General features: G+C 50.4%; 1 protein-coding gene across 2 annotated transcripts; it reads right to left on the bottom strand.

Annotated features, from left to right (window-relative positions):
- Positions 1-758: 758 nt before the first annotated feature.
- On the bottom strand, positions 759-12,131 carry MPI (mannose phosphate isomerase). 2 transcript variants are annotated; one of them, XM_061560052.1, is made up of 9 exons: positions 12,048-12,112; positions 9,836-10,324; positions 7,956-8,083; positions 7,229-7,429; positions 6,492-6,633; positions 4,987-5,166; positions 4,289-4,462; positions 3,047-3,255; positions 759-2,722 (listed from the first exon to the last, which is right to left on the bottom strand). In XM_061560052.1, exons 2-9 carry the CDS (start codon positions 9,933-9,935, stop codon positions 2,510-2,512), a joined length of 1,347 nt encoding a protein of 448 aa, XP_061416036.1. In that variant the 5' UTR covers positions 9,936-10,324; positions 12,048-12,112; the 3' UTR covers positions 759-2,509. The 2 variants fall into 2 exon arrangements, with proteins under 2 accessions (XP_061416036.1, XP_061416038.1); XM_061560054.1 differs by lacking the exon at positions 9,836-10,324 and having other exon boundaries at positions 12,048-12,131.
- Positions 12,132-14,670: the final 2,539 nt, after the last annotated feature.

The raw sequence follows: 14,670 nt of genomic DNA, 5'->3' as shown, positions 1-14,670 counted from the left end.
AAGTGCGTGGCCCGTAGCTACATGTGTAGCTACTTGTGCTACGAGGTTAATTCGCCACTGACTGCAGCTTGCCGTTTTCGCCATACATCCCGTAGAGTAGTGAGTTGCAATTGTTGATACTATGCTACACGCCACGGTGTTGGCGATGTCACCAATCAATAGTGGCCGAATGTGTCTTAGAGCCCTGCTATAAAAATTGCAGAAACAATGTTTTAAAATAAAACAGAAGCAGCAGTCCTCCACGTTTGGCGATCATCGACTTAGACTATGGACATGAGATGACTGACAGATGCACCTTCTGTGCTGCTCACTGTGCCACCTTGATGTACGGCCCCCTGGCGCTCCGCTCATTGTGAGCATCGCTCCACCACCCTTAATTGTTGTTGGAGGGTGAATGCATCAATTAGCATTATTTGTTAGATTAATGCAAATTACTGCATATGCTAATGACACGTGTATGCTCATGTAATAAAATATTGTGAAATATTTCACCAGTTGAATTGATTCGCGAATCGGATTGTGGTGCCGAATCGTGACAATTGAATCACCAGCAGGGTGAATCGTCACACCCCACGCGGAGAGGTGAAGTCCAGCCCCAACGGGGATTTGAACTCGTCACCTTCAGAGTGAACTTGAGTGTTCTACAACAGTGACACCCAGGTGGACACTGCAAGAATAATAACAATACAATTACACTGCAGAGTTGTGTATAAGGTGCGCACAGCACTAACAACACTCCCAGCGGTGGATATGAAACCATCGTGCGCGGTTCTGCACAAGAAGCTTTATTGAAAACGATAAAGGATTTCAAAAAGTGGTCATAACCCAAATGTTTTCGATTGTACCAACACGATTCTTAATTTAACACGCGTAGGTAAAGTACCGTACTCATAGCTTCGAATAAATAAGTAAACTCGTGTATGCACTCTGCATGTAAAAAGTGCGTCTGCAAACATTTCATTGGTGGCATGCACTCACTTTTCAAGTGAAATACCCTTTCATAGCAACACAAAAACTCACCACACGTGTGATAAACACTTGCCTCATCACGGAAGGAAATATACAGGGTGGCCCATAATTACATTTGGACAATGGCACGGTGGTTGGTGGGCTGGACTATTAACCAGGTGACCCGAGTTCGATTCCCAGCGATGGCTAACACCAGTGGTGAGTGAAATCTGCATCGGTCCTTGGTGCAGATGCTGACGGCAGAAATTCCGAAGGATCATTATGCACGTTAGCTTATTAGATGTATTCCAGTTATAAGGCAGTGTAAATGACAAATGTGGCGAGTTTATTTTTGTTAAAACGCGACTATATACCTGATTACAGCTAAAAACATTACCCATTGCGACCACCCATACATTTGAGTTTCCAAACTGTAATTTGTTCGCAAGTTGACAGGCAAGTACTGCACAGTGTGCCATTTCATAAATAATTATCACGTAACTTAATTAGTCCAGTTGTTATGCCCCCCTTGGTATTTTCACAAGAGATGGGGAAAGTCTTGACGCCGATTGCAGGTGGCTCAGTAGTGCTAAAACACAAATAGCAGAGACGCGTGAGCTGGCACCAACTGATGCTGCATTCCCACGACCACTTTAAACCGAGCCGTCCCGGTTCATGGACCGGGCCAGTGGGCCGTGTCCAGATGGCCACGGCAGCCTGACACGGCCAAGCAAGCTGCGTTGGACTGCCCGTGGGCACACTCACGGGATCGACGCAGAAAGGAGATGCGACGTAGGACGCTTCAAACATTTCTAAATATATGACTGCCTGGGATAGTGCGAGACAATTCAAGCAGGCAAGCCATTGAATGTTGATGGAAAGCAATATTGCAATTGGGAAGAGGGGACAAGGGGGGATGATGGAGGGCAAGGGCCGGGGGAGCGAGACCGTTCGGCCACAGCACTGGCACAAGAAGCGGAGCCTTGCTGGCACGGCCATGGAAACACAGGGTGAGATCCTGGGTTCATATTTCCGTAACTAAACCGGATTGCCAGGTCGCGAGAGTTGATGGTCTCATACGATCGCTGCCACGAAATAAAACCCCCATCATATTAAATGTTGTTTTACTTCATTGTTATCTATTGCATTCAGTCTCTCGGCGACATTTGGTTACGCTGCCATGCAATGATCACTATTCATTCGAGCACATGAAAGATGTTTCCCGTAGTGTGGATAAACAGTTGCTAATACTAATAGCAAGTGGATGCTTATCTGCACTCTGCTTGGCTCGAAAGTCGGGGACGCAGGGAATTTGAAAGTCACAATCCTTACGATTGCGATTGCAAGTGCTCACCACAGCGCCCCCTGGCTGAACGAGAACTTATAACAGTGTGGATGGTGCCAACCACTCCACACGCAAATTTCACACACGACACAGAAACTTTCAACACAAGCGTCGCACGGGTGTCACACACAGGCACACAGCACACGTGACGCACACGTGATGCACACGCGACACACACGTGCGACACACGCGGGTGACACACGCATGGTGTGCGACTCAGAGCAGCACGCAGGCCCGGAACATGAGCAGGCCGTGTTGGGGCCCCACGGTGAGCGGCACGCTCTCGCCGGCCGACACGAACACCACGCTCCCTCGGCCCAGCGCAACGGCGCGACCCGCGGCCTGAGCCTGCGCCTCGCCCCGCACCGTCAGCACGATGCTCGCCGAGTCCAGTGCGCGCAATGTGTACGAACGCTCGCCAGCCGGAACCTGGCAGAAATGTGGGGGGGGGGGGGGGGGTAGCGGCAATGGAGGGGAGAATGTGAGCGAAAAGGGGGGTGGAGCAAATAAAACTGCACCATTACACGTGCCACAATGTCCATTGATTCACGGTTACATGTTATTTTGAAGAGTTACGTATGTAACAATTACATTCATTTACTTAGTACCACTCGTGGCCGTAAGGTTGACAAATCCATGGCATACAACATAAGTGAATCGAAAATAATCCGAGCTTCAAGGGCACAATCCGATGCACGAATTGCGGCAGACGAATCGATTATTAAATCGCCGAATCAGTGCGAGGGCAAGCACCTCGATACGGATGACCGTGAAGTCCGGCACGGGGGGGTCGTAAACGAGGGCGTGGCGGTCCGAGGGGTCGGGCCGCGCCGGGAACAGCTTGGAGGCGGCGGGCGCCGGCGCGTAGTGCAGCATGGCGCACAGCGTGTCCACGTCGATGAACTTGGGCGTGAGTCCCGCGCGAACCGTGTTGTCGGAGCACGCCATGCACTCGATGCAGTCTGCGTGGTGTCACGCGGGGGCGGCCCCGGGTCAATGTTGAATGACAAACGCCAGAGGGCAAAGTGTCCCTCTTTTCTTTGCTTTTGCAAAACAACAAGAACCCCGGTAGAAGGTACAGACCGCAACAAGGGGGTATAATAAAAACCTTCACGAAAACTCAAGCCTCGAACTCAGCACTCCTGGGTCCAAAGATGGGCGGAGGAGATTGGTGGAGCATCGGTTTTTATATGGGGGGTGGGGGTAAGATAAGGGAAGAGGTACAAAGGTAGGGGGAGGGGCCTACAGGCGCGCCAAGTGAACTTCCCATTAAAGGTCCCGTGGGGCAACGATTAACTTCTGTCTATCCCCCAAAGGGGGCAGGGGTGAGCAAAGTGTCTCTTAGAATAAAAAAATAAGTACCACAGCAAGACGGATTTCAACTAGACGTCCACACAACACAACACAATTTGGATCTATATAGTGTTTACATCAGGGGCAGGGAACCTTTGGATTATTGAGAGACCAAACCACTAAACACACCTTTCGCAGGCCACACGTCGACACGCAGCTTAGCGTTGTGCACTAATTACGTGAAAGTTAAAATGCGTTTCGACAGAGTATGAAGAAGCCTCTGTCGTGACAGATGTGATTAAGGGTGCTAACATTGGAGCAGTGTTGCCAGGTTGAAAAGTGTGGGCCCGTAGGTTCCCGACACACACTATGAACTTTCATGCGTCGACACGGCTTGGTTTCACAAACCAGCTCAACATACCGCCATCTCCTGGCCACTTCACAGAGGCCAGCAGGTTGTGGAAGCCGTATAAATCAGCGTGATCCACCAACCCTTGACATCCAAGGAGTTGGATCACAGGCATGCACCACCACGCCCAGCTCAACCAATTGCAGAACTGTTTACCTTCAGCTTTCATCATCATTATTATCATCAGCAGCAGCTATCCTCTATCCACTGCTGGAATAAGGCCTCGCTGATTGGTTGCCAAGCTCTCTAACTGTTGCGTGACCCGGCGAGCGGTATGACCTCGAGAGCCGCACCTCCGGACAGGTAGGCGTGAGGCTCGTTAGCGCCCAGGAACATGGCTTCTCCGGGCTGCAGCGTGATGTGGTTGAGGAAGTAAATGACAAAGGAGCCGACATCAGCGGGAAACTGAGAGTGCAGACGAAGGAGGAGGGGCCCGAGACTCGATGAGGTGTCCTTGCCCTCGGCGACTGTGGGCACACACACGTGAGGATGCGCACACACACACGTGAGCACGTGCACACACACACGTGAGCACGCGCACACATACGCGCAGGCGGAAGGCATGCGCAGCAACCACCGCCAGCTACTGCCAATTGGTGATCACATAACCACGATGCTTCTGCCAGGTGAGGTACACTCTTCTTCTTTCATATTGCAAGGTGAAACTGTGTGCCTTAGGTACACGTAGGCACAAATACACCAAGACACGAAGGCACTCACACACAGAGACATTATAACACAGATTAGCCAAAGTCCTCATGAGTTCCTGCCCAATTGATTGCCTCTTGGCAATCGCTCAGCCCAATTGATTGCCTCTTGGCAATCGCTCAGCGCTCTCAAACGTACGTCACCAATTGTGATTGCGATCACAACAGCGCTTGACCTATTCTATCTGCACCGTCTGCAGTGGCTGGAGCACGCGTGCGTGCGTGCGTGTGCGCGTGCGCGTGCGCGCACCCGTGCCCCCCGCTTTCGGCGCCATCTCCCGTACCGTCCTTGGAGATGCGCGCCACCAGGCCCCCGAGCTGCTCGGCGAACAGCTGCTTGTTGCACGTCATGACGGCGGAGAAACAGCGTTTCAGCGCCGCCGCCGCCTTCGCGTCGTCTCCCACGCTGCCCTGCAGCTCCGCGGCCGCCCCCTCGCCCACCACGGCCCGCAACTCGGGAACGTCTGTGAGCAGAGAAATGCCACGGCACGAGGTACCCTCGTCACCGGACGATCGTGTGGTCACGGCCTATTGGTGAAGTTCCAGGATAAAAAGGAGCAATAGCTTAAAATTGCGTAAAGAAGGAACGCTTGGTGAGGTGCATGCTTGGAATTACAATGAAAGACGGAAAGAGAAACAACATGGATACGAGAACATATCCAGGTTAAAGGCATAGTTTTTGCTATGACAGAACATCATGGCCTATGTCATTCATCATTCAAGCAACAGAGGCGAGCAAGGCACAATACCCCCCCTCCCCCACCTCCTTTCTTGCCTGTACAGCCCCACCACAGACAGCTCCACCAAAACCAGGATGAGCATTGTAGACAACCAATTGCAGTCTACCTCGGGATACAGTCAACTGCCCCATATGAAGTACAACAAACGATTTCATTTACACAATCGTTTTTATACCTACAAAGTTAAAATTGCACCTCATCCATCTGTCCCCCTCCTAGTCGTTAATCATTTGCACGAGGAAAGAGACTCTGGTGAAGAGAGCGGAAAGTGAAGTGCGATACCCGGGCCAGCGGGATTTGGGAGTGCGGCGCAAACCCGCAAGCGACCTTTGTAAAATGTTGCGCAGAGTTTCCGTGAATGCACACACCCCCAGCGCTCTCGGGAACAAGCCGTGTGCGTGTAAACCTCGGCGCTGCATGGGTGCCAAGTTACCGCACGTGCGTCAAAACTCTCAATTCCGCGACAGGATTTATTCTGGAATTCCATTCCTACCAGATGTAAACCAGATAGAAACGTCCGCTTCTGAGTGAAAGGGGGCCGTTGTGTGTTAACCACAAGTGGCCTCTGATGGACTGGGTGAAGGTTTTTTTTTCAATTATACAAAAAAAAATGTTTGCCGCCAGCTGTTTGGGAAGCAGCCAGCAGCGATGCATTAAAGACGACGCTTAATGCCTCTTTATAGAGAGGTGCATTATCCGATGTTGGCAACAGTTAACATGAAATGCAACGTGATTATTTTGGTGCTGGTGCGTCAACGTTAGTTCATTCAATGCAATGCCACCACCTCAAATAACCAGGGTTGGAAATGAGCAGCATCGACACTATTTAAGTGAAACAGAAGGATGATATGTGATCACGAGGTGTGATGACTTCCGACCGCTTTGGTCACGATAACGTCTTAACCTCATAGGTCGTTTTGTGCTTTCTTTATTGTTCACCTTAACGGAGCAGAAGGCAACACCGCACCCTCAAAGCACAGACGAACACTACGGCTACGGCTGCATCCGGAAGCACATTTCTCAATCGCAGCACTGCAGGGATCACTCACTATGTAGGAAATCCAGGATTTCCTGTGTCGGGCGGAATCCGCACAAGCCCTCGAAGGGTGTGAGGGCGATCGCCATCTCGGGCTTGTGGTTGGCATCTGGGTAGTGCTGAGGAAACTTGGCGTGAAGCTCTTCGGCATGAGACTGCCCGGTGGAGATAGGCAAGCATACATACACGGATCATAACAACAACAACATAACGAGGCATTACATTATTAAGCAGGGTGGCTTTCATGCCAAGGTCAAGAGGACATCTTTCAGCCAGTGCCGATGATGCCACTCCACTTTGTTATCAGAACCTTTCTTCTGTTAGAGATTCTCAAACTGTTGCAGTTGACGAACAACAATAAATGTTCTTAGTCTTGTCATCGCCACCCTCTAGATTGTTATACAGTCAACAAGTCCGTAGAGGACACATCTTACAGTCTCATCGCTTCCCCTATGTGGCTTTAAGTGTTCCCCAAGTTTGCAAAATTCTGGGTCCCACTCCAATGGCTGTCTCGATAACCTGCTCTACGCCACCTTGGACACTTGTCCCACCCATCACTCTCACCTTACTGCCAACATTTGCAATGCTTTCCTCTCATTTTATATTCAAAAATTTCCAGTTGCATCCCCTCTCCATGAAATTTATAACATCCTAGCAACAGATGCCTGAACTCAAGAGACCAAGCAGTTATTTTTGCCGTTTACGAATTCCCTAACAAGATCTGTTTCCCTCGCACGCCCCATGCCTCACCTTGTTGGGGTGCGCCTGGATGGACAGCGCCATGTTGACGGACAGCACCTTGAAGAGGAAGGGCAACTGATCGCCGAAGCGATCCCTGACCTTCGACCCCAATGAATCTGGATGAGCTGCAATCCACTGCGACAGCGTGGGCGGCTGCACTCGATCATCCCGGATCTGTGCATCCCCCTTCGGGTGGGTGCCCATCCACAGCTGGCGGCGACGGCAGTGGCGGGGAGGGTAGTGGAGGAAGATTAAACAAGACAGCAGACAAGCTCGTGCTTGACATTTCTCTCGGGAATTTGTATTGGCTCTCCTAGCCTTGAATGTCTAAAATGAATCGTGAAAAATGAGCGTGAGATATGAAGAGGCCAAGCCATATCCTACTCCACCTTGTGTCCGCCACACACATATATGAAGGGGCGACACTTACACGTCCCTATGGCGACACCGCCTATGTATGTATGTTGAACATCTTTCGCAACGTACGTATCCAACCGTGCTAATCGAAGGCGCGGGAGAAGGACAACAAACTTAACACAAAAAGCAGTTCTAAAGAAATGAGTTTTCAATCTAGATGATTTAAAACTACATAGCTCCAGTGGCTTCCTAATATCGGAAGGAAGAGCGTTCCAGACGGCCGCAGAAGCTCATAGGAACGCGCGCCCATACAGCGACCCTCTTTGTTTGATGTCTACGCCCAAAGAGACGCTGCCCGGTGATGCCGATGGTCCCTCACCTCGGCGTAGGGCTGCCCGGGCTCGACGCGCTGGGTGGTGTCACTGGCCGCCACGAGCTGCGCCACCTCGCTCGCCAGGCCCAGCTTGCCCCAGGCGTACTGCTGCACGGCGCAGCGTAGCGGGAACACTGTCAGGTGAGACGGGGAGTGGTGAGGAGGCTCGTTCAACCACAGCCATCTTCAACCCAGCAACGCAAAACGACATTCAACTGGAATCATGTTTTAACAAAGCTAAGCATAAACTTAGCTTGGTCTCGAAAATGTCACTTAACTTAAGCTCACAATGAAGCTGAGATGAAACTCACAGACCTTTAACTTAAGCGACGCATAAACCTAAACTTGGATTCAACTCAATTAAATTGAAGCCAGTATTCAACTTGCAGCTTCCCCTTAAACTAAGCTCAAACCCAAGCCAAGATTCGTTGCAGTGTTCATTTCAATTATGTTACCAAATGTTGAATTGTAGCCACAACTAAGCTTACGTTTTAAGAAGTATCTCATGCATGCATCTAGAACTTTTACACAAGGTATATGTTATGTCAATCATTATATTACAATGTAGACTGACGTTAACCATATGTAATGATTACCACAATGGTTATTTGGAATTAACACAATATATAACGTCATTAAGTTGGTATTTAAGTAAATATACGAAACTTGTTTCCAGTAGGTTAGGTTGATCCCGATTCTGACTTGTAATGTGTCATTATCATATTCAGTGTTTGTATTGCATGAGCAGTACTCTATTATTTTTCACCCCTAGCATATCACAAGTGTACCCTGAAAGGACCACATCTCATACAAGCCCCTAATCCGCTTCTTAAGAAGTGAAATCTTACTCCGGTCATCGCGATCGGCCGTCGTTTGACATGAGGGCACCCAATATGCTGCCTGTCTGTATATCCACCACCTCACAATCCCATTCATCGTTTTCATTTCGTGATCACGATTCGAATTCAGAATAATTTTCGCCATTGGATCATGTACCGCATTCACTAAAGCCTCTAGTGAATGCAGTAAAGGATCCATTAATATACATATTATATGAACGTAATAACGTATTCTTAAGACACTATTCGATTTGAGTACGGTGTGCACTGTGTGTGTACTGTTTGTGTACTGCTTAAGCAGCTTCTGTTTGGCCAGATAGAGGGGACTAAACAGTTGCAGTACGGGCTGGAGAAGAGATGGACTGATGTGGTATTGAAGGATGTGGAGCTAATCAGATTTGCCGATGACTGGTACCAACTTAACTATTTGTTACACAGACGATCCCGTTGAGAAAAATCTATATTGCAGAAAACGAGTACATGGTGCTCAGGAATATAGCATTGTACAACCAATAAACGAGGTATTTAACAGTTGTAAACAAAACACACCAATTTAAAGAATACAGTGCAAATAGGACAGCAAGAGGTACCAAAAAAGGTTAGGTATAGGTGCAAGTATGCTCATGAAGGATGCTACTGGGCCGTGAGAGGCAGGCATCCAATAACAGCGGAGGGGGGAAGAGCAGTGCTCACAAACGCAGCAACGTGGTACTGTGGAGAGCGTAAGTGGTGCATCTGCCAGTCATTTCCTGCCAGCAAGCCTTCAACGCTTGACATGGCCTCAAGGTGCACCTAGCCTGGCACTGCACACCTACGCCCTGGCCACCTTTGTATTACTCCTGTATTTCCTGTATTTTCCCTCTCCTTTTTGCAGCTCTCTTTGTCTTCTACAGCCATAGCTGCACACCAAAGTGTTATGCCGTTGGAATCCAACCCAGAGGCGGTGAACTGCTGCCCCTGCTAGGGCCTGGGGGCGCGGGATCTGCTGAGGTTGGACGGGAGCAGCGTGGTCGCAAGTCTCTCACCCAACGCACACTCTCGTCCTACCTCTGTCCCGAGCTGTCCACCACTGCGGAGAAGATGGGGGGGCGGCCACCCACGGGGACGTATACCATGTAACCCAGCCAGTGCAGACGCTGCGCGGCATTCTTGGAATCGTGCACGCGCTGGCCAACGTGCCCCACGCTGCGATGCATCGGGACAGTGACTCTCCCTTCAACACATTCCTTGAGGAGACGAAGTCGCTGAGCCGCCAGAAGCAAGGAGAATGGCTTCAGAATGACGAGGCCATTCGTAAGGCTCACTTCGCTTGTGGGAGTCAAGGCCAGTTTCAGGTGACGGCCGAGGGGTCAAGTGTGGATCTCCACTACGTGGCGCTGGTGGCGTGGGAGGGGAAACTATGAGCTAGACGGGTGGAAGTCAGCCCCGGTGGACTATGGGCCTTTGAGCAAGAACTCCGTGCTGGAGGACACTGCCCGGGTCTGCCGTTCCCTTGTCCCCCACATCACTGGTGATCTCCACTTCTCTGCTCTTGTGCTGTGGGAGGAGAGCGCCGCATGAAGACCCAGATCACAGAGCCCATAACCCAGAGTCCACAACCTACACTCCAAATTCCAGAATCCAGAGTATAAATTCTGGATGCTAGATTCAGATAACTGAAGTCCAAATACCAAAACCCGGAGTCTGGAATATGAAGCCTAGTTTGGATTATGGATTCAGGAATCTCACGCCTAGATTTCAGAACCTGCAGTCTATTAGGAGTCCAGGTTATGGATTCAGGATTCTGGAGTCCTGATTTCAAAACCTGGTTTGGGAGTATGGATCATGGATTAAGGTCCGAATCTCCCAGCCCTTGACTGACTTGACACGGACCCTACCCTGACCCCTCAGCGTCAAAAACTTGGCCACTCGTTGCAGAGGTACACGCTTCGATTCCGGTGGGCCACCCTGGTAAATACTGCGGTGTGTATTCACCGCAAAAACACACTTCCACAACCACGCAACGTCTACTTCACTCAGTGGACGTTACAGACCCCGTGACGTTATTAGCAAGAGCTAGGCCATTGTGTGCCGGCGTCACGACTACAAATTTCTTCATTTACACCGCAAATTAATCACTCAATGGCAGTGGCTAAACTACACAATCAAGCTCAGGGGGTGTGCGCACTTTGCGGAAGCCAACCGTTGCTGCTCCACAATGAAATTAACACGTGGAACGTAAATGCAAGCATTTCCATAATTTGCTTTAATTTAAACCGCGTTTAATGCGTTGTTATGTTTCCACTGTTGCAAACAAACCTCATGGTGGGTGTGAAGCTTTGGCCACCAGGGGGGTGGGGGGCCAAGTCACCCCCTGCCCCCCGAGCTCGCTACGTTCCTGCCTCAATGGGGACCTCTCTCTCACACACACACCAACACCAACAACAACCATCGTCCCTCCTACTGCGACACAACTTAGCAAGACGATGCCGACAAAGAGTCTTTGCTTGGTCAACACGTGGGATGAGGCATCGCAAGCCGTAAGCGCCCTGGTGACAGCCACCACCACCACCAACTTCGTGGCGAACGGCGGCGGCTGCTGCTGTTGTTGTTGTTGTTGGGATGTGACGCTAGATAAATGCACATTGTATGTATGTACATTGTATTGTACACACACACACACGCGTCAACACACATGTGCGTTGACGGTGGTGTAGTGGTTAGAGCTCTGCGCTTCGAACCCGGCGACCCGAGTTCAATTCCCGCTCACGGCCAACATCAGTGACGATTATCTCAACCGATTATCTGAACCGGTGCTTGGCCTCCCCTAGGTCGACTCAGCCTCAAATGAGTAGCTGGTGCGGTGTGTAGAACATCGCCACTGGGGAGACAAAGGCGGCCGGGCGTGGTGCTGGCTAACAGCACTTGCCCCAACAGGTTATACAATGGGTTGTCTTTGCCTTGTGTGTATGCATGTATTGATGTGCGCATTAATTATGTTTGTCAATCGTTAAAAGTAAAATTTGCCTCGACAAAACAGATCCCGTAGCGGCCTAGGCAAGCCCCCTCGTCGCCTAGACGCTCCGCCGGGTCTCCCTCGCCTCTTCCGGCAGAGCACTCCGATTGCACGGGTCAAGACTGAATTCGGTTAAAGCTGAACCCATAGATGCAACGGCGCGCAGATGACGCGACTGCGAGCACCACTTTGTGAACGAGAACACACAGCATTGAACTTGTAATAATACTAATAAAGTTGTTTTATTGAATGCAAGAGATTCACCTTTAATGTCCTCCATCGCGAAGTGGCAGCGACTGCTCCACGATGCCGAAACGCCGCCTCCTCCTCCTTGACGTGCAGGCGCGTCCCACGTGACACGGTGACCCCCACCCCATCCCCCTCCACCCTCCCATCCCCTCCACCCCCCCATTCCCCCCCTCCACCCCCCCATCCCCTCTCATCCCCTCTCATCCCCTCCCATCCCCTCCACCCCCCCCCATCCCCTCTACCCCATTCCACCCCCCCCATCCCCCCCCCATACCCCCCCTATCCACCCCCCCCATCCCCCTCCACCCCCCCATCCCCCCCATCTCCTCCACCCCCCCCATCCCCCCCATCTCCTCCACCCCCCCCCATCCCCCCACCCCCCCATCCCCTCCACCCCCCATCTCCTCCACCCCCCATCCCCCACCCCCCATCCCCCCACCCCCCCATCTCCTCCACCCCCCCCCATCCCCCCACCCCCCATCCCCTCCACCCCATTCCACCCCCCATTCCGCCCCCCCCCATTCCAACCCCCCTCAACCCCCAGTCCCCCCCTCCACCTCCCCCATTCACCCCCCTCCATCCCTCCACTCCCCCCTCGACCCCCTCACACCCCCCACTCCCCCCTCCCTCTACCCCCCCACTCCCTCCACTCCACTCCCCCCTCCACCCCCCCCACACCCCCCTTCCACCCCCTCCCCTCCCCATCGTTCCCCAGGTGAAACATCTCAAATTGACTCATGGGGAAACACAAAGATGGGTGCAGGAATTACATGACCAAAACAAAACCTTTCGGTTTTTAATCTCATTTAATGTAGATGTGGCGCAATGTGTCCATGTACACAACGTGAACAACACTCCCGAACTGCGTGTGCAAAGCCAATCGAATTTGACAGCAGACACAACACCGAAGCAGCTGACACACTCTCTGCAGCGTGGCGACACTGCACTGACGATCCCCACTCAGGGTGAGTGAAGTACTCGCTTGGCAGCTTGGACATTCGAGTTTCGCTGTGATGGCAATGCCTCACAAGACAAGTAGAATACACCATGGTAGAGTTACAACATTGCTTTCATTACACAAGCAGTTCTTATAGGCCGCGCGTTAAGGATGTTCAAGACAGAAACAAGGGGTGACCAGCTGGCGTAAGGGTCAGACACACCTCCGATTAGCACGGTTGGCTACGTACGGTGCGATAGAAGTTCAACACACGTACGCTGAGCCGGCAAAGCTGATATATTGGGTCCAAATCTGGGTTTCAGCTGTCTGCAATTAAAGTGGTGCCTCAAGTTTTAGTGAGCTGATGTTCTCAGCCTGATCATCAATCGCTGCACAAATAATCCACGACTTAATTTTCCAAATTTCTAGCTGTGAGAAGGAAACAACGTAGAAAAATGCAGCATCCACGGTGTGGATAAAAGGTCATTTTAAATGCCCTCTGAATCAGTTGTGTGATATCCCCTTCTGTGGCTCCGTTCTCGAGCACACTGCTGCTCTGCCAGAGTTGCGGTTGAACACTGAAGCTCGCGAATAGAACAATTTCAATATGAATTCGAGAAGACGAAAACGATCTGAAAGAAGCTGCTGTAAACATACACAAGTGATGTGTGTGTGCAGTACCGGATTATCCTAGGCGCACAAGTAGCTGCAAATGCTACGGGCACCGCACTTGCTCTATTACTATAGTACTATACTGCCTTCAACTTTTATGAACGACTGGGTGTTTAATGTTAGCGATTTGTCGTATTATCTGGCTGTAAAGCAAATGAAAAAATACAATTACTTTACTATGCAAGTAAAAAAAGTGTTTTAATCTTAGTTTTGTTTTATTAAGGGCCCCTTTATAACATACTACAGGCCCCGCACTAGCGGGTATAAGCTCACAAAGCCTCGTCGCTGTGACCGTTTACATCTCAGCATGTTTACATCTTGTTGTGCACAGTATTATTAATAGACATTGCTCAAGAGACACGTGGGCCGGATTCACTGGTAAAAACAAAGTGTCGACCTCAACTGCAATGTTACGGTGGCTCAAGAGAGCAGCCACAAGGGTTTATTTAACATCTCCCTACAGAGTGGTAACGCGACGTGTAAACTTTCAATGCTCACGGAGTTATCAGCAGTCATTTACTGTAAAATAGGCGACACGTAACGCGACTGTGAAAAACGGTGCACAAATCACAGCACACAAGTGGCCCAATGTGTACGAATATATTTTTTAATTAAAATAATCCCAATTTTTTCTTCTTTTTACTATTCAATGGAAATCCAGTGTGTGATTATCGTTATTTGGCTCAACCAAAACAGCCGCATCTAATTCTAGATTTGAAGTTTTCGTGACTGAAAGGATTCATACTCTTTGGTTTCTTTTTAGCCGCATCTAGTTTGGCCTGTGCGGCCCAATCGCACGCTGGGAATAAGTGAGAATGAGGCGCCACTGAGTGACGATAGCTGGGCACGGTGACTTTCGCTCCGTAAATATTGCTACGCACTAACGGAAACAATGTATTCTGGGAAAGTTTAAAACAAACAAAAAACCCCGCAAGATACCAAGTTAATATCTGCACGAAAAAAGATGTTCTAATATAGCTCGTGTCTTTATTTAAAAACCTCTTTGTCAGTTTAAGCTGACGCCGACAG

Source organism: Lethenteron reissneri, chromosome 26 (genome assembly GCF_015708825.2).
Source record: "Lethenteron reissneri isolate LAM-NWPU_2019-01 chromosome 26, ASM1570882v1, whole genome shotgun sequence".
NCBI classification, from domain to species: Eukaryota; Metazoa; Chordata; class Hyperoartia; order Petromyzontiformes; family Petromyzontidae; genus Lethenteron; species Lethenteron reissneri.
Note: the sequence above shows the minus strand (reverse complement) of the source record. Positions and strands in the feature narration are given on the sequence as shown.